Here is a 26905-nt window from a genome sequence, read left to right on the forward strand (position 1 = left end):
ACTGTCGGACACGGAAGAACTTCCGGTGGTGGATGCGTGAGAAGAGAGGTGAGAGGAATCGGGGAAGGGGGGAGAGAGTTGGAGGGGAATTGGGGAGAGAGTTGGAGGGGAATTGGGGAAGGGGGGAGAGAGTTGGAGAAGGGGGGAGAGAGTTGGAGGGGAACTGGGGAAGGGGGGAGAGAGTTGAAGGGGAATTGGGGAGAGAGTTGGAGGGGAATTGGGGAAGGGGGGAGAGAGTTGGAGAAGGGGGGAGAGAGTTGGAGGGGAATTGGGGAAGGGGGGAGAGAGTTGGAGAAGGGGGGAGAGAGTTGGAGGGGAATTGGGGAAGGGGGGAGAGAGTTGGAGGGGAATTGGGGAGAGAGTTGGAGGGGAATTGGGGAAGGGGGGAGAGAGTTGGAGGGGAATTGGGGAAGGGGGGAGAGAGTTGGAGGGGAATTGGGGAAGGGGGGAGAGAGTTGGAGGGGAATTGGGGAAGGGGGGAGAGAGTTGGAGGGGAATTGGGGAAGGGGGGAGAGAGTTGGAGGGGAATTGGGGAAGGGGGGAGAGAGTTGGAGGGGAATTGGGGAAGGGGGGAGAGAGTTGGAGGGGAATTGGGGAAGGGGGGAGAGAGTTGGAGGGGAATTGGGGAAGGGGGGAGAGAGTTGGAGGGGAATTGGGGAAGGGGGGAGAGAGTTGGAGGGGAATTGGGGAAGGGGGGAGAGAGTTGGAGGGGAATTGGGGAAGGGGGGAGAGAGTTGGAGGGGAATTGGGGAAGGGGGGAGAGAGTTGGAGGGGAATTGGGGAAGGGGGGAGAGAGTTGGAGGGGAATTGGGGAAGGGGGGAGAGAGTTGGAGGGGAATTGGGGAAGGGGGGAGAGAGTTGGAGGGGAATTGGGGAGGGGGGGAGAGAGCTGGAGGGGAATTGGGGAGGGGGGAGAGAGCTGGAGGGGAATTGGGGAGGGGGGGAGAGAGTTGGAGGGGAATTGGGGAGGGGGGAAGAGAGTCGGAGGGGAATTGGGGAGAGAGAGTTGGAGAGGGGGGAGAGAGTCGGAGGGGAATTGGGGAGGGGGGAGAGAGTCGGAGGGGAATTGGGGAGGGGGGAGAGAGTCGGAGGGGAATTGGGGAGGGGGGAGAGAGTCGGAGGGGAATTGGGGAAGGGGGGAGAGAGTTGGAGGGGAATTGGGGAGAGAGAGTTGGAGGGGAATTGGGGAGGGGGGAGAGAGTTGGAGGGGAATTGGGGAGGGGAATTGGGGAAGGGGGGAGAGAGTTGGAGGGGAATTGGGGAGAGAGAGTCGGAGGGGAATTGGAGAGGGGGGAGAGAGTCGGAGGGGAATTGGGGTGGGGGGAGAGAGTCGGAGGGGAATTGGGGAAGGGGGGAGAGAGTCGGAGGGGAATTGGGGAGAGAGAGTCGGAGGGGAATTGGAGAGGGGGGAGAGAGTCGGAGGGGAATTGGGGAGGGGGGAGAGAGTCGGAGGGGAATTGGGGAGGGGGGAGAGAGTCGGAGGGGAATTGGGGAGGGGGGAGAGAGTCGGAGGGGAATTGGGGAGGGGGGAGAGTCGGAGGGGAATTGGGGAGGGGGGGAAGAGAGTCGGAGGGGAATTGGGGAGAGAGAGTCGGAGGGGAATTGGAGAGGGGGGAGAGAGTCGGAGGGGAATTGGAGAGGGGGGAGAGAGTCGGAGGGGAATTGGGGAGGGGGGAGAGAGTCGGAGGGGAATTGGGGAAGGGGGGAGAGAGTTGGAGGGGAATTGGGGAGAGAGAGTCGGAGGGGAATTGGAGAGGGGGGAGAGAGTCGGAGGGGAATTGGAGAGGGGGGAGAGAGTCGGAGGGGAATTGGGGAGGGGGGAGAGAGTCGGAGGGGAATTGGGGAGGGGGGAGAGTCGGAGGGGAATTGGGGAGGGGGGAAGAGAGTCGGAGGGGAATTGGGGAGGGGGGGAGAGAGTCGGAGAGGAATTGGGGAGGGGGGGAGAGAGTCGGAGGGGAATTGGGGAGGGGGGGAGAGAGTCGGAGGGGAATTGGGGAAGGGGGAGAGAGTTGGAGGGGGGGAGAGAGTTGGAGGGGGGGAGAGAGTTGGAGGGGGGGAGAGAGTTGGAGGGGGGGAGAGAGTTGGAGGGGGGGAGAGAGTTGGAGGGGGGGAGAGAGTTGGAGGGGGGGAGAGAGTTGGAGGGGGGGAGAGAGTTGGAGGGGGGGAGAGAGTTGGAGGGGGGGAGAGAGTTGGAGGGGGGGGAGAGAGTTGGAGGGGGGAGAGAGTTGGAGGGGAATTGGGGAAGGGGGGAGAGAGTTGGAGGGGAATTGGGGAAGGGGGGAGAGAGTTGGAGGGGAATTGGGGAAGGGGGGAGAGAGTTGGAGGGGAATTGGGGAAGGGGGGAGAGAGTTGGAGGGGAATTGGGGAAGGGGGGAGTGAGTTGGAGGGGAATTGGGGAAGGGGGGAGAGAGTTGGAGGGGGGGAGAGAGTTGGAGGGGAATTGGGGAAGGGGGGAGAGAGTTGGAGGGGAATTGGGGAAGGGGGGAGAGAGTTGGAGGGGAATTGGGGAGGGGGGGAGAGAGTTGGAGAGGAATTGGGGAGGGGGGGGGAGAGAGTTGGAGGGGAATTGGGGAGGGGGAGAGAGTCGGAGGGGAATTGGGGAGGGGGGAGAGAGTCGGAGGGGAATTGGGGGGAGAGTCGGTGGGGAATTGGGGGGGGGGGGGAGAGTCGGAGGGGAATTGGGGAGGGGGAGAGAGTCGGAGGGGAATTGGGGAGGGGGGAGAGAGTCGGAGGGGAATTGGGGGGGGAGAGTCGGTGGGGAATTGGGGGGGGGGGAGAGTCGGAGGGGAATTGGGGAGGGGGGAGAGAGTCGGAGGGGAATTGGGGAGGGGTGAGAGAGTCGGAGGGGAATTGGGGAGGGGGGAGAGAGTCGGAGGGGAATTGGGGAGGGGGGAGAGAGTCGGAGGGGAATTGGGGAGGGGGGAGAGAGTCGGAGGGGAATTGGGGAGGGGGGAGAGAGTCGGAGGGGAATTGGGGAGGGGGGAGAGAGTCGGAGGGGAATTGGGGAGGGGGGAGAGAGTCGGAGGGGAATTGGGATGGGGGGAGGGGAGAGAGTCGGAGGGGAATTGGGGAGGGGGAGAGAGTCGGAGGGGAATTGGGGAGGGGGAGAGAGAGTGGAGAGGAATTGGGGAGGGGAGAGTCGGAGGGGAATTGGGGAGGGGGGGAGAGAGTTGAATTGTGGAGGGTTGAAGAGGAATTGGGGGGAGGGGGAAAGAGTATTGGTATGGGGAAAGAGGAGGCAGGGGACAGGCAAGAGTAAGGGAGGATGGGTGGATAGAAGATGGAGGGGTGAGAGAGGGGAGGGGTAGAGAGAGAGAGAGAGCAGGGTATAAGAGGGGGAGGTTGAGTGGGGAATTTGGGAGTGGGTGGAGGTGAGAAGGTGGAAGGGGCAACAGGAAGCAAAGGAGAGAAGGGGGAGTGGGGGAATAGGGATGGCGAGCGAGGGGGAAGAGAAAATGAATGGGAGATGGAGTGGGGTAGAGTTGGGGGTAAAGGAGGAAGGGAGCAAAAAGAGGAAAGTTTGAATAAGAGAGCAGGAGGAAAGGGAGGGAAAGAAACAGGATGGGAGATTGGGAGGAAGAGATTGAGGGAAAGATGGAAGGGGAGGGAGTGAGTGGGAAAGAAAAAGAGCAGGGTGGGATCGTGTAACCTTTTCCCTATTCTCCCATCCTCGGTGTAACTGCTGAAGCAGCTGCTCAGTCAGTGCGTGTGGAAAGAGGAGAACATAACCCAAAAACAATTTTGACCAAAGGCCACTGACTTGAATATTAACTGTTTTTTCTTTCTGGAGGTGTTGCCTTTTCAATATTTAGGACATGTTAACCTTTCAATTGACCTTAGTTCAAGCGCTGCTGAAGCCTTTGTCCAAGCCTTTGAAACTCAAGTATTGACTATTCCAGCATTGTGTCCCATATTCTATCCTTCATGAACTTCCAGTTATCCAAAACTCTGTTGCCTGTGTCCTTGGTTACATCAAGTCCCATTCACCCATCACCTGTGTTCGCTGAACTCCCATTACACCATACCTTGATTTTAATATTCTCATCATGATTTTATATTATTTTTGTCACTTCGTGCAGACAGAGTACTTACAGCAATAAACTTGTCCATTGACCCAGATGCTATAACAATAAAAGCACCAACTTTGCTTATCTAAATGCATGTAGAATTCATAAGTCGGATGACTTGTGGCATAAATAGGATAAATGGGTATGATCCGAGGGTCACCTTGCAACCATGTCTTTGTAATGGCGAAGGTAGGGAAATGAATATTCAGAAAAACTTGACATTTTGGAAGGAAAGGCAGAAAGGAAAAGAGGTGGGGTAGCTCAGCTAATAAAAGATGAGTTCAGTATAGTCATGAGAAATGATCTTGGCTCAGAGGATCATGAGGTAGAATCAGTTTGGGTGAAGATAAGAAATAGCAAGGGAAAGAAGTCACTGATGGGAGTGGTCTATCGGCCCCCTCCAGCTGCACTAGAAGCAGCATATGAAGGAAGAAATAATGGGGATCTTTAAGAAAGATACTGCAATAATTGTGGCCAATTTTAATTAATTTTTATTTATTTTACGGCATATGGGTGTCGCCGGCTAGATCAGCATTTATTGCCCATCCTTGTTTGCACTTCAGAAGGTGTTGGTGACCTGCCTTCTTTAACAACTGCGGCCCCTGAGGTGTGGGTACATCCGTATTACTGTTAAGGAGGGAATTCCAGGATTTTGACCCAGTGACAGTGAAGGGATAGCGATATAGTTCCAAGTAAAGATGGTGAGTGACTTGGAGGGGAATGTCCATGCGGTGATTTTCCTAAGTATCTGCTGCTCTTGTCCTTCAAGATGGTCGTGGGTTTGGAAGGTGCTGCCTAAGGAATCTTGGTAGATTCCTGCAGTGCATCTTGTAGATTGTGCACACAGCTGCCACTGTTCTTTGGTGGTGGAGGGTTTGAATGTGGAATAGGTAGCAATCAAGTGGGCTGCTTTGTCCTGGATGGCGTCAAGCTTCTTGAGTGTTGTTGGAGTTGCACTCATCCAGGCAAGTGGAGAGTATTCCATTACACTCCTGACTTGCGCTCTGTCGATGGTTGACAAGCTTTTGGGCGGGGTCAGGACATGAGTTACTTGCTGTAGGATTCCTAGCCTTTGACTTGCTCTGGTAGCCGCAGTATTTATGTGGTTAGTGAGGGATTTGTTCATTCAGCAGTAGGGATACTTAAGTAGCACGCAATAAAAGAACTAACTTCAGAAAGTAAATCAAAGAAAAATGTTTAATAAAGCAACTTCATTACTCCAACACTTGAGGCCACACCCTGGGCCATACAAGCCCCCCACAATTCCCATCTGCTTTTTATTTCTACTCAGTCAGCTGACCCTCACGGCATGTTACCGTTGGTTACATTATTACAGGATTCAGTGATGGTAATGCCATTAAATGTTAAGGGCGATGATTAGATCCTCTCTTGTCGGAGATGGTCATTGCCTGGCACTTGTGTGACACATATGCTACTTGTCAGCCCAAGCCTGAGTATTGTCTGAGCTGCATTTGGATATGAACTGCTTCAGTATCTGAGGAGTCATGAATGGCCTGAACACTTGTTCGCTAATGACTGCATATGCGCACTTCTGACCTTATGATGGAAGGATGGTCATTGGTGAAGCAGCTGAAGATGGTTAGGCGCTCCTTGAGGAACTCTTGCAGTGATATCCTGAAGCTGAAATGATTGATCTCCAACCACCCGGCTTGGGTCACTGCCTGTGTGGAGTCTGCATGGGTTTCCTCTGGGTGCTTCGGTTTCCTCACACAGTCCGGAAGACATGCTGGTTAGGTGCATTGGCCATGTTAAATTCTCCTTCAATGTACCCGAGCAGGTGCCAGAGTGTGACGACTAGGGGATTTTTCACAATTACTTCATTGCAGTGTTAATGTAAGCTTACTTGTGACACTAATCAATAAACTTAAAACTGATTTCTCACTCTGATTCACCACGCTGCTCTGAATTCTCACTCTGATGCACCGCGCTCCTCTGAATTCTCACTCTGATGCACCGCGCTCCTCTGAATTCTCACTCTGATACACCGCGCTCCTGAATTCTCACTCTGATGCACCGCGCTCCTCTGAATTCTCACTCTGATACACCGCGCTCCTCTGATTTCTCACTCTGATTCACCGCGCTCCTCTGAATTCTCACTCTGATACACCGCGCTCCTCTGGTTTCTCACTCTGATTCACCGCGCTCCTCTGATTTCTCACTCTGATACACCGCGCTCCTCTGAATTCTCACTCTGATACACCGCGCTCCTCTGAATTCTCACTCTGATGCACCGCGCTCCTCTGAATTCTCACTCTGATACACCGCGCTCCTGAATTCTCACTCTGATGCACCGCGCTTCTCTGAATTCTCACTCTGATGCACTGCGCTCCTCTGATTTCTCGCTCTGATTCACCGCGCTCCTCTGAATTCTCACTCTGATACACCGCGCTCCTCTGGTTTCTCACTCTGATTCACCGCGCTCCTCTGATTTCTCACTCTGATACACCGCGCTCCTCTGAATTCTCACTCTGATACACCGCGCTCCTCTGAATTCTCACTCTGATTCACCGCGCTCCTCTGAATTCTCACTCTGATGCACCGCGCTCCTCTGATTTCTCTCTCTGATTCACCGCGCTCCTCTGAATTCTCACTCTGATGCACCGCGCTCCTCTGAATTCTCACTCTGATGCACCGCGCTCCTCTGAATTCTCACTCTGATGCACCGCGCTCCTCTGACTTCCCACTCTGATTCACCGTGCTCCTCTGATTTCTCACTCTGATACACCGCGCTCCTCTGATTTCTCACTCTGATTCACCGCGCTCCTTTGATTTCTCACTCTGATTCACCGCGCTCCTCTGATTTCTCACTCTGAAACACCGCGCTCCTCTGACTTCCCACTCTGATTCACCACGCTGCTCTCTGATTTTTCCTGATCGCGGAGCTGCATATTGAAGGGGTAGCTGCCTCCTGTCGGCTATCCTCGGTCTTAACATTGTTAAAACAGTGCCCTCGAAGACGTCCATATGACCAATGACATGATTTGATGATCTGAGACTAGTATTGAGTGCTGAAAAATACCGTCATGACAAGAATTTGCTGGGCTGTGCATTTACTGTAACAGCGCATCATCCTGAGCAGAAAAACTATTACAAAATGCCACACTGACTCTTTCATTCTTGACCAACAGCTTAGTGACAGCACTGAGTCACTCACCACTGACAGCACTCACCGCTGAGAGCACAGAGCTAGTGGAATTATACAGCGAGTCTTTTCTTTCCCTTCAGGGCACTGAAGTTGACTGATCTGGGGAGGTGTCCAGGCTGACCACCGATCTGATAAAGTGCCAACGGTCTTCTGGATACTTTGATGGAGGAGGTGAGTGACACATTGGGAATCACTTTTATTCATGGCTCTCTCTACCTCTCCTGGCCTTACTGCATGTCAGTTGCTCATTTTTCTTCTTCGCACTCTGGGCTTCTCCCCAGTTAGGGAAGCGTCTGGAGAGGGGCAGGATCCAGAAGGGAGAGTAGAACCCATGTCTGTGCTGAATTATTGTATCACGATAAAACTATTGTGAATCGTCAGAGGTTTTCTGCTGCGTTATTTGATGAATGGATCTTCACCAATCTAATAACCATTTCTGAGACTCGCTTTCAATTCCAGATTTTATGAATTGAATTTAAATTCCATCATGACCCAGGACATTGGTCGGTATCTCTGGATTGCTAAAGCAAAATACTGCAGGTGCTGGAAATCTGAAATAAAACAGAAAATACTGGAAAAACTCAGCAGGTCTGGCAGCATAAGTGGAGAGGGAAACGGAGTTAATGTTTTGAGTCTGTGTGACGACTTCATGGTTGAAGAGAGGTAAAAATGTGATGAGTTTTATATTGTTGAAGGGAGGGGTGGAGCATAATAGAAGGCCCGGGGTAGCTCAGGAGAGGGAGATTTGACAAAGAGTCAATGGGGCAGGAACTGGCTGAAGCAATTGGTCTACCAGGGCAGTCCTGTTGGTGGATTTTGGAAAGAAGGCAGAAGTGGGCTATGCAGAGTTAGGGAACTGTGAGGTTGGAAGCTGTGGAGAGAAGATCTTCTGCTGTGAAGCTGTGAGTCATACGGACCTGTTTCTTTTTCCACCGATGCTGCCAGACCTGCTGAGCTTTTTTCCGGTATATTCTGTTTTTATCTCTGGATTACTAGCCCAGTGACATTACCACTACACCACTGTCTCCCAATGGGATATATCTCTGACTTTACACATTCATGACTCAATACTGACCTCCTATGGGGAACTGTGCCGTGCAGGGGGTTAGACATTTCACCCAGGACCCCAGGTCAAAGTATTGAGTATGAGAGTTGGAATATTATGGTGAGATTGTATAAGACATTGGTGAGGCCGAATTTAGAGTATTGTGTGCAGTTTTGGTCACCTAATTACAGGAAGGATATTAATAAGGTTGAAAGAGTGCAGAGAAGGTTTACAAGGATGTTGCCGGGACTTGAGAAACTGAGTTACAGAGAAAGGTTGAATAGGTTAGGACTTTATTCCCTGGAGCGTAGAAGAATGAGGGGAGATTTGATAGAGGTGTATAAAATTATGATGGGTTTAGATAGAGTGAATGCAAGCAGGCTTTTTCCACTGAGGCTAGGGGAGAAAAAAACTAGAGGACATGGGTTAAGGGTGAAGGGGGAAAAGTTTAAAGGGAATATTAGGGGGGGCTTCTTCATACGGAGAGTGGTGGGAGTGTGGAATGAGCTGCCAGATGAAGTGGTGAATGCTTTTAACACTTTTAACATTTGAGAAAAACTTGGACAGGTACATGGATGAGAGGGGTGTGGAGGGATATGGTCCAGGTGCAGGTCAGTGGGACTAGGCAGAAAAATGGTTCGGCACAGACAAGAAGGGCCAAAAGGCCTGTTTCTGTGCTGTAATGTTCTATGGTTCTAAATGAGTTTGATCAATCACAGCTTATCGGCAAGAGACTGGCTCTCTCTCTTGCCAGCTGTTCGATGGGCACTGCTAAGCTATTGCTCAGGATGGTGTGAGGAATGTGAGGTGAAAGTCTCTCCTCCCAGCTCCATTCTACTTGTCCACAGTTTGGTTTGCTAAAGCTTTCTGTCTGTTACAGGCCCTCAACAAGACCATCCAGGAGGAGCTGGATTGGGGTATCCAACAGATGGAGACTGGAATCTGCCAGCTCAAATTGTCACCAGAACAAGGTAAGCAGTCAGGAGTGTGCAGCCTGGCCCACAGCCCAGGGCCAGCGGGTGGTAAGAAGGCCTGGTTACCAATACTTCAGCACCAGGTCCTGTTCATGGGGTGTGACACTGATCACCCACTCACCCTCCTTCAACTCACCCTACCTTTAAACATTAACATCAGAGAATCATAGAATCACTACAGTACAGAAGGAGGCCATTCAGCCCATCGAGTTTGTACCGACCACAATCCCACCCAGGCCCTATTCCCGTAACTCCATGCATTTACCCTGTCACTGGGGACACATCTGGCATGTGCTGTGCTGAAATCTCATGATGTTGCAGCAGGTGAACAATACAATATGGGATGGAGGAGATCCAATCCTTATAACTTTGGACAGTCGTTTTAGTGTTGGATTATCTGTCTCGAATGCAGTGAAAGAGATCAGTGAGACTTTGCGGTCAAGGAACGTGCCTCGGCACGTGCAAGTGTTCCGTTGTGCCGGCCGGCCTCGCATTGCGCCATGCCCTGTCATGCTCCAGGCGCGCATGTGCCATTTACCGTCCCATGGCCCCCTTGCACGCTCTACATTCCCTCATACATACTGTTTTCCTTCCTCCGATGCCCCTCGTGCAAACTGTTTTCTACCCCATGCCCTCTGTTGCCTCTGTCTCAGGGTTGTGAGCAAAGTTGTTTCTTCTTGAATAACAAGATCTTCCTGATGTCAGAAGAAGCAGGAGTAGCCATTCGGCCCATCAAGCTTGTTCTGCCTTTTAATTTGTTCATGGCTGATCTGATTGTGGCCTTTGACTCTCTCTGGAAGAGAATTCCAAAAACCTACTGTTCCTTTTCAAAGTACTGAAAGGAATTGAAAAAGCTCATCGAGAGAGCGAGGGAGGGTTCAAGCTGCTGGAGACTTTAACCACGGGGCAGATTTGAATAAATCAGGAAGTCGGAAAATTATTTCACAATAAATATATTCGGCAAATTGAATAATTTACCTGAAAATGAGATTTGGAGACGATTCAAAATAAATGCAGGATGTATGCGGCATTGTTTCAGGGACAGGTTGGTCTTTTCCTTTATGAAATGTCTTGTAGTTGAATGACCAGTTGTTTTTATTTCAACAGCTCTCAACCCGTCCCTGGCAGCAATTCCACAAGTCGATTCTACTGACCGTGGGCACGTAGCACGTGAGGGATGCACCAGAGGCCTCGATCAGTCACACAGTGACTTCCACTTCAGTTTCACTGGACCCAAGGGGTTGAGCGATGATTCCACTGAAACACACCCAGCTTGTGGCCGCCTGAATTTTGATACCACTGACTCCAGCAGGCAGCCACAAGATGGCAGTGGTGATGCTGTAAATGATTCTGAACCGGTTGCAGAGGAGGAGCAGCTGAAAACCCTCACACCAGCTAAAAGCCAAGAGTCTGATTTTAAATTTGATTTTGCGATCCCTGAGGCTGATGCTGGACCGCAGCGGGGAGAGTGTATAAGACAACCTGCGTCTGTGGTTCAGAGCGTAGAAGAGGCAAAGGCAGATCCCATGCCGCTAAGCCATCAAAAGGCCAAACAGCCCGTGGATTATGTGCCCTCACAGAAAAAGAAAAGGAAAGCACGGTGCAGTAAATGCCCAGCTGGACCTGTGAAAGGTGGAGAGAGACAAAGTGGGGAGAGCGATGGGAGAGAGAGGAACCCCACAGCTCACAGAGAAGGACAGTGCCTGGTAAGGACACGCAGGCAACCATTTGGGAACCTGCAACTCTTGACTTGTTATGGGGAGGGAGGCACGTTTTGATTTCCAGGTTGAAATCACATGCTGAATGAACGGATTAGAAAGTTAGTTTAGCATGGTCTCAGCCTGCTGTTCTATAGATCAGACCATAAAACAGCTCCTGCTCAGCAGGCGTTCTCCTTTTGATGTGAGAAATTGAAATATAACAGGGACACGTCTTGGATAGAGTTCAGATGGATTGATGGGATGGTGTAGAGGTAGCTTTATTCTGTATCTAACCTGTGCTGTACCTTCCCTGGGAGTGATTGATGGCTAGGATCCCACTAAAAAAGGGGCCAAGAGTAGGCCATTTGGCCCCTTGTGCCTGCTCTACCATTTAGTAAGATCATGCCTGTGACATAACTCTTATTTTCCTGCCTGACCCCCATAACCCTTGATTTCCCTATAATTCAAAAATCTGTCTAATTTAGGCTTGAATATATTCAATGACCCAGCCTCCACTGCTGTCTGGAAGAGAATGCCAAAGACTAACAACACTCAGAGAAGAAACTTGTGTGTATCCTCACAACTTGCTTTCCTACCTATCTTTAGGTGGGGGCGGCGCAGTGGCTACCAGTGGTTCAGAACCAGTGCATTGGATAAAAGGTGCACTTTCATGTCTCTCACAGCCTTTGTCACACAGTGGTATAATCCACATATGGAGCAAAGTCATAACGAACATGTTTATTGGAGCACCCCTTGTTAGAATGTCTCAACCTGATCTCAATGTGCTGCTGTAACTTGCTGATATTTCCTCTTTCAGTCTTCAGACGAGCAACTGCGGCGGGAATTGAACTGGTGCATTGAGCAGCTCGAACTTGGGCTGCGCACTCAGAAAGTCAAACAGAAACAAGGTGTGTTCTAGAAGCTTCAATACTCGCAATTGGATTAGTGCGTCAGTGGCCTTTTCCCCATTCCTTTCTTCATCTATAAATTGACCTCTAAGGAGTGAGGTATCCAACAAAATCATGAACATTACCCAAACAGTACAGGCTGTTACTGACAGGATAGATACAATAAATCAATGATACAACTCAGAAGGAGGCCACTTTGCCCATCAAGTCCACGCCAGATTTTAAAGAGCAACTCCTCTCTCTACACATCCCCGGCAATTTCTTCTCCTTCAAGTATTTATCCAATTTCCTATTGATGGTTATTATTGAATCTGTTTCCATCACCCTATCAGGCAATGCGTTCCAAAACCTAACCACTCATTGCATAAAAAAGTTTTTTCTCACCTTAAATTGTGACCTTCATTGTGTTCATTGTGCTTTGGTCATTGGAAACAGTTTCAAAGAACAATACAGCACAGGAACAGGCCCTTCGGCCCTCCAAGCCCGTGCCGCTCCCTGGTCCAAACTAGACCATCCTTTTGTATCCCTCCATTCCCACTCCGTTCATATGGCTATCTAGATAAGTCTTAAACGTTCCCAGTGTGTCCACCTCCACCACCTTGCCTGGCAGCGCATTCCAGGCCCCCACCACCCTCTGTGTAAAATATGTCCTTCTGATATCTGTGTTAAACCTCCCCCCCCTTCACCTTGAACCTATGACCCGTCGTGAACGTCACCACCGACCTGGGGAAAAGCTTCCCACCGTTCACCCTATCTATGCCTTTCATAATTTTATGAAGTCTATTAAGTCTCCCCTCATCCTCTGTCTTTCCAGGGAGAACAACCCCAGTTTACCCAATCTCTCCTCATAACTAAGCCCCTCCATACCAGGCAACATCCTGGTAAACCTCCTCTGTACTCTCTCCAAAGCCTCCACGTCCTTCTGGTAGTGTGGCGACCAGAACTGGACGCAGTATTCCAAATGCGGCCGAACCAACGTTCTATACATCTGCAACATCAGACCCCAACTTTTATACTCTATGCCCCGTCCTATAAAGGCAAGCATGCCATATGCCTTCTTCACCACCTTCTCCACCTGTGACGTCACCTTCAAGGATCTGTGGACTTGCACACCCAGGACCCTCTGCGTAACTACACCCTTTATGGTTCTGCCATTTATCGTATAGCTCCCCCCTACATTATTTCTACCAAAATGCATCACTTTATTTACTCTAAACTTTTCTTCAACTCTGCCGTCAAATCTGCTCTGTGTGTGTGCAATACTGCAATCAAAGATCAACACACATAGCAGTTGTACTGAAAGCATGTTAGCTTGGTCACTTCCTCATTCCTTTCTGCTCCCCTCATTCTCCAAAGCAGAGTGCAAATTAGACCAATGATTTGTCAGATAACCATCTGCCTCACAGGCCCCTTACTGTGTTGGGTTGAATAGGCAATGTGTAAGGGCAGAGAATGAATACTGTGATGCTTTTTGTATTGCAGCTGATGGGGCTCTTCGTGCACTGAGAACCCTCCGCAGTGAGAAAGCGCCACTTGTGAAGAAGCGGCAGGTGATGAGGTCCATTTTTGGAGACTACAGGAAAAAGATGGAGGAGGAGTGGCAGAAACAGTTCAAATTGATGCTTGCAGGTCAGTGGAGCTACTCGGGTGCAGTTTAGGGATATGTCAATATAGCTCCAGTGGGAAGGGCAAAGATTGAGAGAGGGAAAAGTGAACAGCATTGTGCTGGGGCGGGCACTAATAATTGAGTTGAAACGTGTGTGTTGATTTTGTGAGACCAACTAGGGAGCAAATTGTTTATGATGTTCACTGAGATTGAGTGGTAGGGTTGAGGATGATTGGGCCGTGGGCTGGACGTTGGGGTTAATAGCAATTTGCTTTTCTCACTACTTCCAGCTACAAAATCTGCCAACATCAAACCAGTTGAAAAGCCGTCAAAGAGCAAAATCTTCCGAAAATCCGTGAGCAAAGTGACAAAGGGCGGGGCCTTCACTGAATCTGAATCCATGAATTCGGCGAGAAGTACAATTCAGTCTATGTGCGAGTCTGACCAAGACCACCAATGTCACTTCCGGTTTAATTTCTTCTGAATAACGGTACGGTAATTGAAGTATATGTGATGAAAATCTATGTCACAGACCTGGGCTTTCTTCCTGAGCTAGGGAACCTGCGTGAGAATCACTTTCATGGAGTTTTCCACTCAAAACTCGCCACACCAATGGACACACCCATTTCCACCTGTGACAGTTGCTCCTGGGCTACAGATTTATGTAGGTCCAGGAACTGGATTGTGTAGCATTTGCCAGTTAGAGGTTGATGTATTGGGATATTGCCACTCTTCCAGTTAAAGAGCTTTGGTGAATGGTAAGCAGATCATGTAAATAAGAGTTAGGAGATGTACTTGAGAACTGGTCTTCCCAGAACCCCACACTCAAGCTCTGAGTGCTGTTCATTCTAAGCCAGTGTCACCATTGGATGTAGAGAGAGAATCAGTGAGGGGGATGGGGGAGCAGATGGAGAAGGCTGCTGCAGAACTCGGGTTTCCTGTTCACTTACTCTTCATACCACCATTGCTATTGATTTTCATTTGTTCTGTTATCAGTTACATTTTCATATTCTCAGTGTTAAGGAGCAGGTTTAACAGGCAGGAAAATGACTGCCTCGTCTCAAACTGGAACCTTGTTTTAACCATCTATCTGAATAAGGACACATGAATATTGCACTTGAAGCCCTTATTTCTCAGTTGTTTTGAGTTGAGTTCACTTCTGTGACAGTCTATATCTAACGGTGAATAAATGAACATTTTCTCTCCTGTAAAGTTAATTCTGGTGCATTTACTGCATTCAAAACTGAGAAACCAAAGTGAAGCACTGCAACCTTGTGGGTCAGATGCTGGTTACCTTTAGCCATCAAACACTCCTACAGAACAGGTTCGATACACAGTATAGCCTCCACTGTACTGTTGCATTAAACACTCTCAAAGCGTGGGTTACATGGTGTGAAGCTCTCTCTACATCAGTGGGCTAACTTTTTGGCTTGAGGGCCACCTCTGGATATGGAAGTTGTATGGGGGAAAGTGTGGCCATAAACACTCAAGAATCAAACAATTAAAGGATTAATTTTGGTGCAAATAAATATACACATAATTATACCATCCTAATGATATACATTTGTGAAACCAAACCTTTGCACCTTTTCTTGACTGAATATGAACAGTGCAGTTGGTCACCCCTCTTTACTGTGGCATCAAAGTCGCTTTTTTGTCTCTCTCTCCGGAGATGCTGCCTGATCTGAGTGCTTCCAACATCTTGTTTTTTTTTTCACATTTCCAATATCTGGAATATTTTGCTTTTGTCTTGCTCATAAAAATGCTGCTTTATTGTTTTTCCCCTTGGGGGTTCTAATGAAGAAAATGTGGAGAGATCAAGAAGCATCACAAAGGCAGTCGGCACATTTTGTGGGGAGTGCAGTGATCTGCATCCTCTCCATATACCTCCCATTCTAACATGAAGTTTAAAAATCTCGTGGCACATTTTAAAAGAGGTGCTACCAAGTGCATCTGTAATTTGTTCCATGCCCGTTAGAGGACATGTTACTTATTTACAATTTTCTCAAACGCAATCCTAACCTAAAACCCCATACTCTTCACTTCCTACTATGATCATCATCTTCTTTCTAAAAATCTAAATCTTAGCTGCATCTCTGGCATGACCAGAAAATACTTTTTCAATTCTAATTTTCAGAAGGGCATTAAATGAAATGCCCATTTCAAAATATTTAACCAAGATTGCTTGCAGAGGTGACCTTTGGTCATACTTCCTCTTAGGACTTGTTGTCGGTCGCAGTGTTTGTTTCAATATCTCAATCCATTGTTGATCACGTTTTTTGCTGGCTTACAAATTTGATACCATAGAGTTCTTTTGTCAATTACCTTAAAGCTGCATCTTCTTCCACCAGAAACAGTTTATCTATATTCACCTAATTAATATCCTTCATAATTTTGAACACCTCTATTAAATCTATCCTTCTCTGCCCAAAGGAAACAAAACCAGCTTTTCTCATCTCCCCACTTAACTGAAGTTCCACCTATTTGGTAAATATAGCTATAGGAATTCATAATACAAAAGGTTGACAGGTCAGACACACATGCAAGTTTTTAATAGATTATAGATAGAATCATTCTACTGGATAAAAGCACTTTTAGGTGTATTACTACGCCAGTGCACGCCTGAAAATTCCCAGGTTCAAATTCAGGACTGTCATGACACAAACATTGCAAGAATCAGCCCTTTCAATGATGGAATGAGAAAAATGAGAAACAATCTTATGAGAGTTGACTTGACTTTTCCTAACTGGTGTTAAGACAATTGTAAAAAACATTCAGACATTACTGTGAACATACTGGCAAATCCAAAATGAAAATAAAAGCTGCAGTAATGTAATGGCTGCACTGACCTCAGTGTTACTGCATTGTAACCTTGCCTATTTTAGCATGGCAGTCACATGTGTTCCCCAAGAAAAGCCTGCCTCTGATCCAATGGCCAACTCCAATGTACCCTGAAGTTGACCTTGAAGCTCTCCAAGATTTGCGTCTTATTTTCAGAACTGATGCCAATCAGCCAGGTACCAGGAAGTTGCAGATGTGCTCACGCACCTTACGTGCTTTTCCTAGTGCAGCCATTGTTTGCCCAGATCTGCTCTACGTCGATTCTATCAAACATTCCCAGGGCAGGTACAACATGGGATAAAGAAAGTAAAGTTCCAGCTGCAATATTGCACAACATTCTTGGTGGGATTACATTGCAGGATAGAAACAGACCAATATCTACCCATCCACACAGATTAAAAGCTGCTTTAAAGACTAGATATGGTAAACAATCTTGATTTTATTTTATTTCTTTTCAGATTAATCATCCAACTTGATTTATTTTTACACATACACAGGCTCAGAAGAGATGCAAGTTCACTTTTAAAGAGTCACACCTGGACTGTGGTTTGGTCACAAACTGCACCGCCTGTCTTCCAGTCAGGACAGGACAGCCTTTCAAACACTGGATCTCCCTTCAGAGTCCTGTCTCATTCAGTTCACCAATTTTAAGCACTGCAATCCTTCCCTTTTCCAACCTTTAGTTACGGTGTAAGAAAATAGAACTCATTGCATAGTTAGAAAAACATTAATGATACACTGCTCAGCTCACCACAAGGATGAATCAGTCACCCAGCTGAATGGAGCTCTTAAAGGCACCAGGTGTGTACCCCACCAGCAAAAGATTTAGAATTAATTTAATCTTCTGTTCCGTGACAAAAATTAAAACCAAGTGCAATCTCCATTTGTTGCCACCTTCTTATGCCTAAAGAAGTATATCCAATCTAACATCGTTAAAGGCACACCATCCTTCCCACCGAGACATTTTGGGGATAATGTACTGTATTTTTACAGAGCATCTCTTAAGCAACTGAAAATTTTGGGGTGAGGGGCCTGCACCACTTTCTCCAATTTAGCTCCTTTGGTTCAGAGCTGGGAATTCTTCCGATTAAACAGCACAGCCTGGTGCCAGGAATGCCAAAGGCAGCTGGTCACACATCCCAATTACTCACTCACCAACTTATAGGGCAGTGGATGAAGAGGCAAAATTCTGACCTGAACCCAGCTGAAGTGGACGAGAGTAACCTGTGTGGGGACAGGGGCTGGGCACACAAGCCCAGGCTTTAAAGACAAAAGCTACAGAGCTGGAAACACATGTCAAGGAAATGGGATAGCATTCCTAGGATTCTGGAAAAAAGCTCATTCCCCAAGCACCCCACAGTTTTAGAAAATAAAAATCTGAGTAGGGGCAGATGTTTCCATCGTTATCTAATCTGAGGTCTGGGCAGAAACTAACTACAAGCAATCAGAAGGCTACAGAAATAAAGCAGGAGGATATTGGAGGGAAAACAAGAAAACACCTGCAGAGGTGGCATTAACTGGTGCAAATGGACTGTTTAAATATTCTCTGAGTACCACATCAGGCCCATGTCCAGGCAAGCCTTTGCATCTAAAAATACCCCCCCACACCCACCCCAAGGGTGGGCTGAGGCACCATCTTATGAATGCTGTCAGAGGCTGTGTTATTATTGGTAGTGTGCTGGTTTAGCTGGTTACCCAGAATGCTGTCATTGGCTCCTCCTTTACTGGGCTTTTAAGGCAGGTGTGAATAAAGTGGTTTTAGTACATCAGAGGGTGTTTGCACATCACCACGACAGGTGCCTGTTAAATCACATGTACCACCCTCAGTTAATAACATTGGAATACTGTAAACATCTCCCAGGTGGATGGAGCAACTGAACCTCTTGCTCGAGAACAGAAAGCAACTTAAATCTGTAAATTAAAATGGAGTAAGAGCAAGATCTGATTAAGTGCAAACTACAGTCATGAATGATTTGTCTCTTTACAAATAAGCAACAAACTGGCACTGCCTCATTAACTGAGTCTTTAAGAATTTTTAACATTCATAATTTTTGACAAGGCCAGCAGTGCTAATGAGATACTTTATCAATGGTGGGTGTGCTTTTACACCGCCTCTGCTCAGTGTCACTCACATTGCAAGTGCCAGCACCACACCCTTTTATCTGATAACGCTCTTCCACTATTGTCAGCAATAGTAAAGTGGACCTCACCCTTGCTCCCAGCTGGGGCCTTGTTTGGATAATGATCTCTGTGAAGCTCAAGTACCTGCTCTGCTGTTCATTAACACTTCTTCCAAGCATGCAAAGTCCTGCTTATTGCTCACATTCAAGCTGTTCGAGGGTGACTACTAATTGATCAACACCAACATCAGTATGGACTGGCATTACAGGTGTTAACCTCACCGTTGGAGACAGACGGGTCCAAACCTCTTTTCCCCCACCCAGGGGTTGAGGTGACAGGAGGCTGTTCTGCTGGAGGAGGGAAGAAGGGTGACCAGCTCCCACTACTTCAATTCCAATCGTCAACGCCTTGAAAACAGGACAGTAGTGAGAGGAGTGTGGCACTCACTGTAACAGAGGAAGCTATTAGCATAGCAAGGGTGTGCTGCAAATCTGTTGGTACCTTGGTAGCAACATAGGGTGGTGTGTTTCAAATCCATTAATGCTCGCTGGATGCATAGGGGAAGGGGATGACAGTAGAAGTAGACATGATTTATTCACAACTCTTCCCATTTCAAAAGCACAATATACTGTAGCATAAGCAAAACTGGAATTTCATCTCGCGATAGCACAAAACGGGTTGGACAATGAAAACCAAATTCCTGCAAAGGACCAGATGAACTTTAGAGGAGTGTCGACTCCTTGGGAAGGAGGCAGCTGTTCCTTGAACGGGATGGATGCATGCATCCACGATCAAGGACCCCTGTGTGATAACCAATTAATGCTTTTTTTCTCCATTCTTTTCAAGGCACGAGATGGGTATAGCTGTAGTTTGGGCCTAGATACTCCACAATGTCATCAGATGTATGCTGGTACAAACAGAGTACATAATGACCCTTCAAGAACAAAATAAAGAGAAATCTCTGTTGAAACAATAGACATTTCTGGCAGTCTTGCCCACAGACTTGCTGCTTTATTGCTCAATGGCGAGAATTTCACCCAGTCGAAGCTGAGAAGTCAACGGTCACTGTAGAGAGTCCCAGTTGATCCAGGTTTTACAAAAAATGTCTTCGCTGTGTGTGAATCACAGAGTAGGGAGAGATCTGAAGAAGTCCAGATGTTAACTGGCTGCTGACGCTCTGCCCGGCAAAAGGAGGCCGTTCCTGACTGACTTTAGGACGAATTCTGAATATTGGCCAAGAACTGCTTTGCCCACCACTCTTCCAGATCGATCGGGACAAAGTCTGGGAAACAAAGTGGGCAACATTTTAACACAGGACCTGCTGAAACCGTGCGGGGATCCTAGGAGACTCGCATGCACAAGTGACCCCTCACTTACACCACAAGTTTTCATTTACATAAACACCCAGGGCAGGTACAGGTTATTTATATACATCAGTGCCCTTATCACTAATAATTCATCACAATCACCATTCTTCACTTGTGAGCTCCATGGGTTTTATTCAGTGAGTTGCCCACAGAGGGCAGCAAAGCCACACCTGATTCAGTGCACAGTGATCTGAGCACGCACACTCCCAGCCAAGGCCACAGACACAATCAGGATTGATGATACTAACCAATACTTCCCCTCACCACCCCAGAGGCAATTCAAGCCTCTACTGCATCCCCATCTCAGATCAGCCAATTTCAGCAGAGTTCAGATTTCAACCAGTGTGGTTCTGGTCTGTGTCTCAGCTACAGGCTTGATAAACTAGTTGGACAAAGGGGGCCACCGACTCGCAGTTGTCTTATTCCTCGAGATTTTATCACCTGACCTCATCTTTTTATTTATGTTGTCTCCAATTGTTTTATAACTAAGGGGCTAAAAGAAATTGGAATAAAACGCAATCCATTTTAATTGTTGTGTCAGTCATGGCTCGCAGTGGGTAGCGTTCTCATCGGAGTCAGAAGGTTGTGTGTTCAAGTTCCACTCTTGATATTTGAGTCCATGAGCCAAACTGACACTTCCTATGCAATACTGAGGGAGTCCTGCACTGTTGGAGGTGCAGTCTTATGATCAGACATTAGTGACTGGGAGATGAATCTTTAATGCACCACCACCTGTGAGTTTCCCTGCAAGTCACAACATTCCTTCACTGTCGCTGGGTCAAAATCCTGGAACTCCCACCCTAACAGCACCGTGGGTGTACCTGCACCACGTGGACTGTAGCAATTCAAAGCAGAGGCTCACCACGACCTTCTCTGGGGAAATGAAGGATCACTGATAAATGCAATACTTTTAAATCCTGAATATTCCAAGACAATCGTGGAGGGTTGGCAAAGCCCAGACAACATCCACCCCTCTATAAAGGTCTATATATTCAAAGTTACCCCTGGAACCTACTCTTCAAGTTCTGGTTTGGCGTTTTCTCCACGTACTGCACTGGTCCGTGAGTGCACTGTCCATTCTCCAGTTGCTGGTTGGCTCCTAGCTCTTCTTCCACCTGTTGCCATGCTGGGAGAGAGAAAGACAGAATTGCAATCATTGAGAATTACACACAGATAGAAAGGGGCAACATTACTGGAAACACAAGGATACCCAGGATACATGACATAGCTGTGATCCACAGGACAAAAAGGAAGGAAACAAAACTTGGATTTAAATAGTGCCCTTCACCACCTCCAGCCATCCCAAAGTACTTTACAGCTAATTAAATACTTCTTGAGGTACAAGTAGCCAATTTGCACACAGAAAGCTCCACAAACATCAGCAAAATAAGCATTCTGATTTTCTGAGTAAGAAATATTGGTCAGAGCACGATGGAAAAATTCCCCATTCTTTTTTAAATTGCGCCGTGGGATCTTTTTCATCAGAGGGGGAACATGGGTCTTTGGTTTAAAGTCTCATCCAAAAAAAAGGGCACTTCAGGCAGTGCAGAGTTGCACATCTTTGGACTGGGGAGAATGGGAACGAGCAAGAGAAAGAGAGACTGACTTGTGCACTTCTGCAAATCAGAGCAGCCCCCAAATATGACAACCATGCAAATATCCTGATAATTAAGATCATAAAATGACATTACAAAAGAGGCTATTCAGCCCAGCATGCCGGTTCTAACCAGCCACACTCTCCTGATAATCCTACAAATTACACATTTCTCATTCATGCATCCAAGTCTAATTGGCTTTTAGTGATATTTGGAACTTTCCAATGTTGTGAAAGACCCTTCAAGGAAAGCCAGTTTCTGGGACTTCTGAGAATCGGACTTCCAAAGGTTATGCACCATGCATCAGGAAGGATTTATTGCTCTTGGAAATGTGGCATAGGTTTACCAGAATAATATCTGGATTCTAAGGGTTCAATTATGATGAGTAATTTTACAATACAAAGTTGTATTCCTTAGAATAATTAAGGACCCCATGCACTCCGGACATACTCTCTTCTATCTTTTAACTTTGGGAAAAAGATACAAAAGTCTGAGGTCACGTACCAACCGACAGAAGAACAGCTTCTTCCCTGCTGCCATCAGACTTTTGAATGGACTTACCTTGCATTAAGTTGATCTTTCTCTATACCCTACCTAGCCATGACTGTAACACTACATTCTGCACTCTCTCCTTTCCTTCTCTATGAATGGTATGCTTTGTATAGTGCACAAGAAACAATAATAAATCAAATCAAAAGAATTTAAAAGCTTATGAGGTGATTTGGTCCAAGTTTTCAAAATATATAAAGGGCAACATTAAGGTGAATAGAAACAAACTCTACTGATTGGGCTGTCCAAGACCAGAGTGCATCAGTCTAAGAATTAGAGCCAGATCATTCAGGAGTGAAATTTGGAAACGCTTCTACTCACAAAGGGTTATGGAAGTTTGGAACTCTCTTCTGCAAATGGCAATGGATGCTAGATCAACCGAAAATGAATAACAAGAATCTATCAATCTCAGATTTAACAAAGGTATTAAAGGATGTGAGGCAAAGGGCACAGAAGGTTAGATAAGCCATGATCTCACCCAACAGCAGAGAAGCTCGAGGGGCTAATTGGCCTCTTCCTGTTCCCAAGTCACAGTCTGTTCTGAATTTGCTGCTCTGATTGCAATAACCGAAGATGCTCCCAAATACTTGGACTCATCCCGATCAGTGAGCTATCAGGATATATAGCCTCAGGCTAGTTCTGTAACAGTTTTAAGTCAGTATTTTCATATCTATTTTCCAGTATAAAACAGTGAGCAGTGAACAAAAAAACCCCACATGCCTTTCTTCTACCAGTAAAGCTTAGAATTATCAGTGGTTTACCAGTGACCTATTAAACTTCTAACTAAAATTACTTATTGCTCAAGGTTTAATAATTAAACAGAGTATGTAATTAATGATACAGTTGTTTGACTGTAATTATATTTTTCTGAAATCAGATGTGTGTCCCCCCCCCCCCCCCCTCCCCCCACATCCGCAGACCTCACATCCCCTTCAAATCTGCCCAATATCCAAAGAGTGATCCTAGGAATCAAACTTTGTCACTGTACTCTGGTTTACTGGAATGTATCACATCCCACAGCATGAACTCCTCATCAGCAGTAAAGTTATACCCTCTATCAGACCGCAGCTTGGGCTATAAACCAACAAAGTGAGGTAGCATTGAATAGGTAAATGAACAGAACTCAAATGTAAACTAGAAATTTACAGTTAGTACAAACAGAATTGTTCTTCACAATACATCGCCACACTGCTCCCTTACCACACTTTGAACATTGAAATAATGTTCCTCCTCCCCCCCCCATTCCACCAAGGTAAAACCAGCCCAATATATCTTTGCTGGCTTGAGCTGCATTAACTAAGTTAAATTGAATCATCACAGGAGCATTTCAAATTTTTTGTTTTTTACACGGTGAATCAAGAGTCCATGTACAAAAACATTGCATTCTAACTTAAATGGCTAGCCATTTTTTTAAACTGAGTAGGATGCTTGAATGGGATGACCTGTTTCACATGGAATTTTCTGATAGGTCCCCATCCACATGCAACAGCTGCAACAACTTGCATTTATATGCTGCTTATTAATAGAGTAAAATGTCACAAGGTGCTTCATAGGAGCACAATCAAACAAAAATTGACACCAAGCTACACAAGATAATCTTAGGACAGATGATCTGTCCTAAGAGTCAGGTTTTAAGAAAGCAACAATTAACAGCAGCCCCAGGGCTTTGGAATTCCTTTCCTAAACCCCTCTGCCTCTACATCGTCTTTGAGGCGCTCTTCAAAACCTACCGCTTTGATCAAGGTTGTGGTTGTCTATCTTAATATCTCTTTGTGGCTCAAATTCATATACAGCATAGAAGGAGACTTTTCGGCCCATCAAGTTTATACCAGCTATCAAAGGGACAGGAGTAGGCCATTCAGCCCCTCGAGCCTGCTCTGCCATTCAATAAGATCATGGCTGATCTGTGGCCTAATTCCACGTACCTGCCCTGGGCCCATATCCCTTGATACCCCTGCTCAATAAAAAATTGTCCATCTCAGACTGAAGCCTTACAATTGAACCAGCATCCACCGCCATTTAAGGAAGAGAGTTCCAAACCTCCACCACTCTCTGCTTGTAGAAGTGTTTTCCAACATCTCTGCTGAACTGCTTGGTCCTAATTTTTAGATTATGGCCCCTCGTTCTGGAGCCTTCAACTAGTGGAAACAGTTTATCCTTATTCATCCTGTTGTTCTTATTTTGTAGACTTCTATCAAGTGACCCCTCAATCTTCTAAAATGAGAGTAAAAGCCTAATCTCTCCATGCAGTCATTCCCATTTCCTCACTCTATCCTGGTAGCCCTGCACATTTATTTCTTTCAAATGCCCATTCAATTTCCTTTTGAATTGTCTCTGCTTACACCATCCTTGTGGGCAGCAAGTTCTAGGTCATTACCACTCACTGTATAAAAAAGTTCTTCCTTATAACCCTAAATCTGTGTTCCTTAGCTCTTGTACCATCAGTTATTGGGCATTGGTTTATCTTTGTCTACTTTATCCAAACCAGTCCAAAATCTTGTACACCTCTTCTCAAACCTTTCCTCAATCTCCTTTGCGCCAAGGAGAACAAACCCAACTTCTTCAATCTAACCTTCTAGCTAAAATCCTGATCCCTGGAACCATTCTACTAAATCTCCTCTGAATCCTCTCAAGGACCCTCACATTTTTCCTGAAGTGTGCTGACCAGAACTGGATGCAGTACTCTAATTGTGGCCTAACTAGAGTTTTCTAACTGTTCAGTACAACTTGCCTGCTTTTACATTCAATACCTCTATTTATGAAGCCCAAGATCCTATGCCCTTTGATAACCAATCTCAATATGTCCTGCCACTTTTAAAAATCAGTGCACCTAAACCCTAGCTCTTTGTCCCATAGAGTCTGTATTGTCTTTCCTTATTCCTTCTGCAAAAATATATCACCTCACACTTCTCTCTATTAAGTTCCATTTGCCACCTGTCTGCCCATTCTGATGGCCTATGTCCTGATGCAGTTGATTTGAACCATCTTCATCGTTAACCACTTCTCCAAGTTTGGGATCATCGGTAAATTTTGAAACTTTTCTCCATGTTCCAATGTCCAAATTGTTTATATAGATCAAAAAAAGCAGTGATCCTAGCACTGACCCTTGGGGAACCACTGTCTACCACTCTGAAAAACAACCATCTACCATGACTTGCTATTTTCAGCTTATTTTCATCCAAGTTGATAGTGACCTCCTATTAAACGAACCATAATTTTGTTAACCAGTCTTTTATGTGGTACTTTGTCAAATGCTTTCTTAAAGTCCATACAGACAACATCCATTGCATTTCTTTGAAACTTTTCTGTTACTTCATCAAAACATCCATTACATTGTGCTTGAGAGATCTGTCGTTTAAAATCTGTGCTAGTTCTCCTTAAATGAATTAAACCTCTCCAAGTGCCTGTTGATTCTGTTTTCAGATTATTGTTTCTAAAGCTTTATCCACTGCATAAAAGTAGTGGCAGCAGCGAGAATGAGAGACTGGCCAGTGGGAAGGATAAGACCAGTGGGCAGGAAAAGAGAACAGTTACAGCAGGTGTACTGGCTCAGAGCAGATGGACTATGTTCAAAAAAATCTTAATGTAATATCAAAGAAGGTAAATGATTGATTAGTGAGTATTTTCTCTTTTCTTTCTCTAAACTACAGTATTCACTCAAATTAGGTGTTGGGAAATTAAAAATATTCAATTAGGCTTCACATAAAGTAAACTAATACAGGGAGTAGGTCTGGAGATATTTTTACATTTGCATTATTTTTACAGTTTTTTTTACATGGAAGACCTATTGTTTGTGACTCCTGCATCACGTGGGAACTTTAGGACATTTGAGACATCTTGGGCGAGCATGCATGCAGGAAGTATCTCCTGTTGCCCGAGCTCTGAATTTCCAAGCTTGAAGGGCAGCTGGAGTCACTGCAAAGCTATGATGACGATTCTTACCCAAGTGTTCCCCCAGAGAAACATGGTCCGACCTCATTTCCCATCATCATCTCCAGCAATGGCTGACAACATACTAATCTAGAAAGTTCTCCTGAACATATTTCAGAAATTCTTCTCTACTCTAGTATTATCTCAATCAATATCTGAGATGGAGTGAGTCCTATTAGGGAAAAAGAGGGTGATACATGCTTAGGGGCATAGGCAAGGCTAGAATATTTAATCAGTGTTTACTAAGGAAGAAGGTTCTGACAAAATATCAGTTGAAGCAGAGATCATGGAAGAATCATAGAATCCCTACAGTGCAGGAGGTGGCCATTGGGCCCATCAAGTCTACACCGACCACAATCCCACCCAGGCCCTATTCCCGTAACCCCACACGTTTACTCTGCTAATTCCCTGACACTAGGGTCAATTTAACATAGCCAATCAACCTAACCCACACACCTTTTGTACTGTGACAGGAAACTGGAGCATCCGGAGGAAACCGACGCAGACACAAGGAGAATGCGTAAACTCCACACAGACAGTGACCAGAGGCCTGAATTGAACCCAGGACCCTGGCATTGTGAGACAGCAGTGCTAACCATTGTGCCAATGTGTCGCCCCCTTGATAGTGGAGACAATGAATAGTATGAGAAACCAAAAGGGAGGAGATCTTGGTAAGGCTGGCTGTGTATGGTGTAGATATGTCACCTGTTCCACATGATTTAAATCCTAGGTTGCTAAAGGAAGTGGAGGTGGTGATAGCGGAATGGCTTGCATTAATGTTTCAATCTTCCCCAGATATGAGGGAGGTGCCAGAGGATTTGTGTGTGGCAAATATGTTACCCTCATTCAAGAAAGGGATAGTCCCAGCATGGGTATGATTTTGGAATCTATAATCAAGGAAAAAAATCAATAGACACTTTGAGGGATTTGGGTGAATTAAGGGGATACAAATCCAGCATGGATTTGTAAACGGCAGATTTACTTGACAAACCTAATTGATTTTTTTGATGCAGTAGCAGAGAGGATTGAAGAGAAT

General features: G+C 46.3%; 2 protein-coding genes across 9 annotated transcripts in view; one reads left to right on the forward strand and one right to left on the reverse strand.

Moving 5' to 3' along the window:
- On the forward strand, positions 1-25380 carry c23h8orf33 (chromosome 23 C8orf33 homolog). Of its 8 annotated transcripts, none has more exons than XM_078240445.1 (8): positions 1-48; positions 7217-7404; positions 9159-9249; positions 10360-10958; positions 11770-11860; positions 13343-13489; positions 13757-13956; positions 25363-25380. In XM_078240445.1, exons 2-7 carry the CDS (start codon positions 7396-7398, stop codon positions 13948-13950), a joined length of 1131 nt encoding a protein of 376 aa, XP_078096571.1. In that variant the 5' UTR covers positions 1-48; positions 7217-7395; the 3' UTR covers positions 13951-13956; positions 25363-25380. The 8 variants fall into 8 exon arrangements, with proteins under 8 accessions (XP_078096571.1, XP_078096568.1, XP_078096570.1 ...); XM_078240442.1 differs by lacking the exon at positions 25363-25380 and adding an exon at positions 19275-20322; XM_078240444.1 differs by lacking the exon at positions 25363-25380 and adding an exon at positions 16766-17189.
- mcrip2 (MAPK regulated corepressor interacting protein 2) overlaps positions 19404-26905 on the reverse strand; it is a 26980-nt gene continuing 19478 nt past the window's right edge. Inside the window, exons 4-5 of the mRNA XM_078240447.1 lie at positions 20811-20921; positions 19404-19710 (exon numbers count right to left, since the gene is read on the reverse strand). Coding sequence (XP_078096573.1) covers positions 19640-19710; positions 20811-20921 — 182 coding nt within the window. The 3' untranslated portion in view covers positions 19404-19639. The remainder of the gene's footprint in view (positions 19711-20810; positions 20922-26905) is intronic.

The sequence above is a fragment of the Mustelus asterias genome, chromosome 23 (assembly GCF_964213995.1).
Source record: "Mustelus asterias chromosome 23, sMusAst1.hap1.1, whole genome shotgun sequence".
NCBI classification, from domain to species: domain Eukaryota; kingdom Metazoa; phylum Chordata; class Chondrichthyes; order Carcharhiniformes; family Triakidae; genus Mustelus; species Mustelus asterias.

Coding starts and splice junctions, on each gene's coding strand:
- c23h8orf33 (XM_078240445.1), top strand. Junction 11,861..13,342: donor GAAAGTCAAACAGAAACAAG/GTGTGTTCTAGA, acceptor TTTGTATTGCAG/CTGATGGGGCTCTTCGTGCA. Junction 13,490..13,756: donor GTTCAAATTGATGCTTGCAG/GTCAGTGGAGCT, acceptor CACTACTTCCAG/CTACAAAATCTGCCAACATC.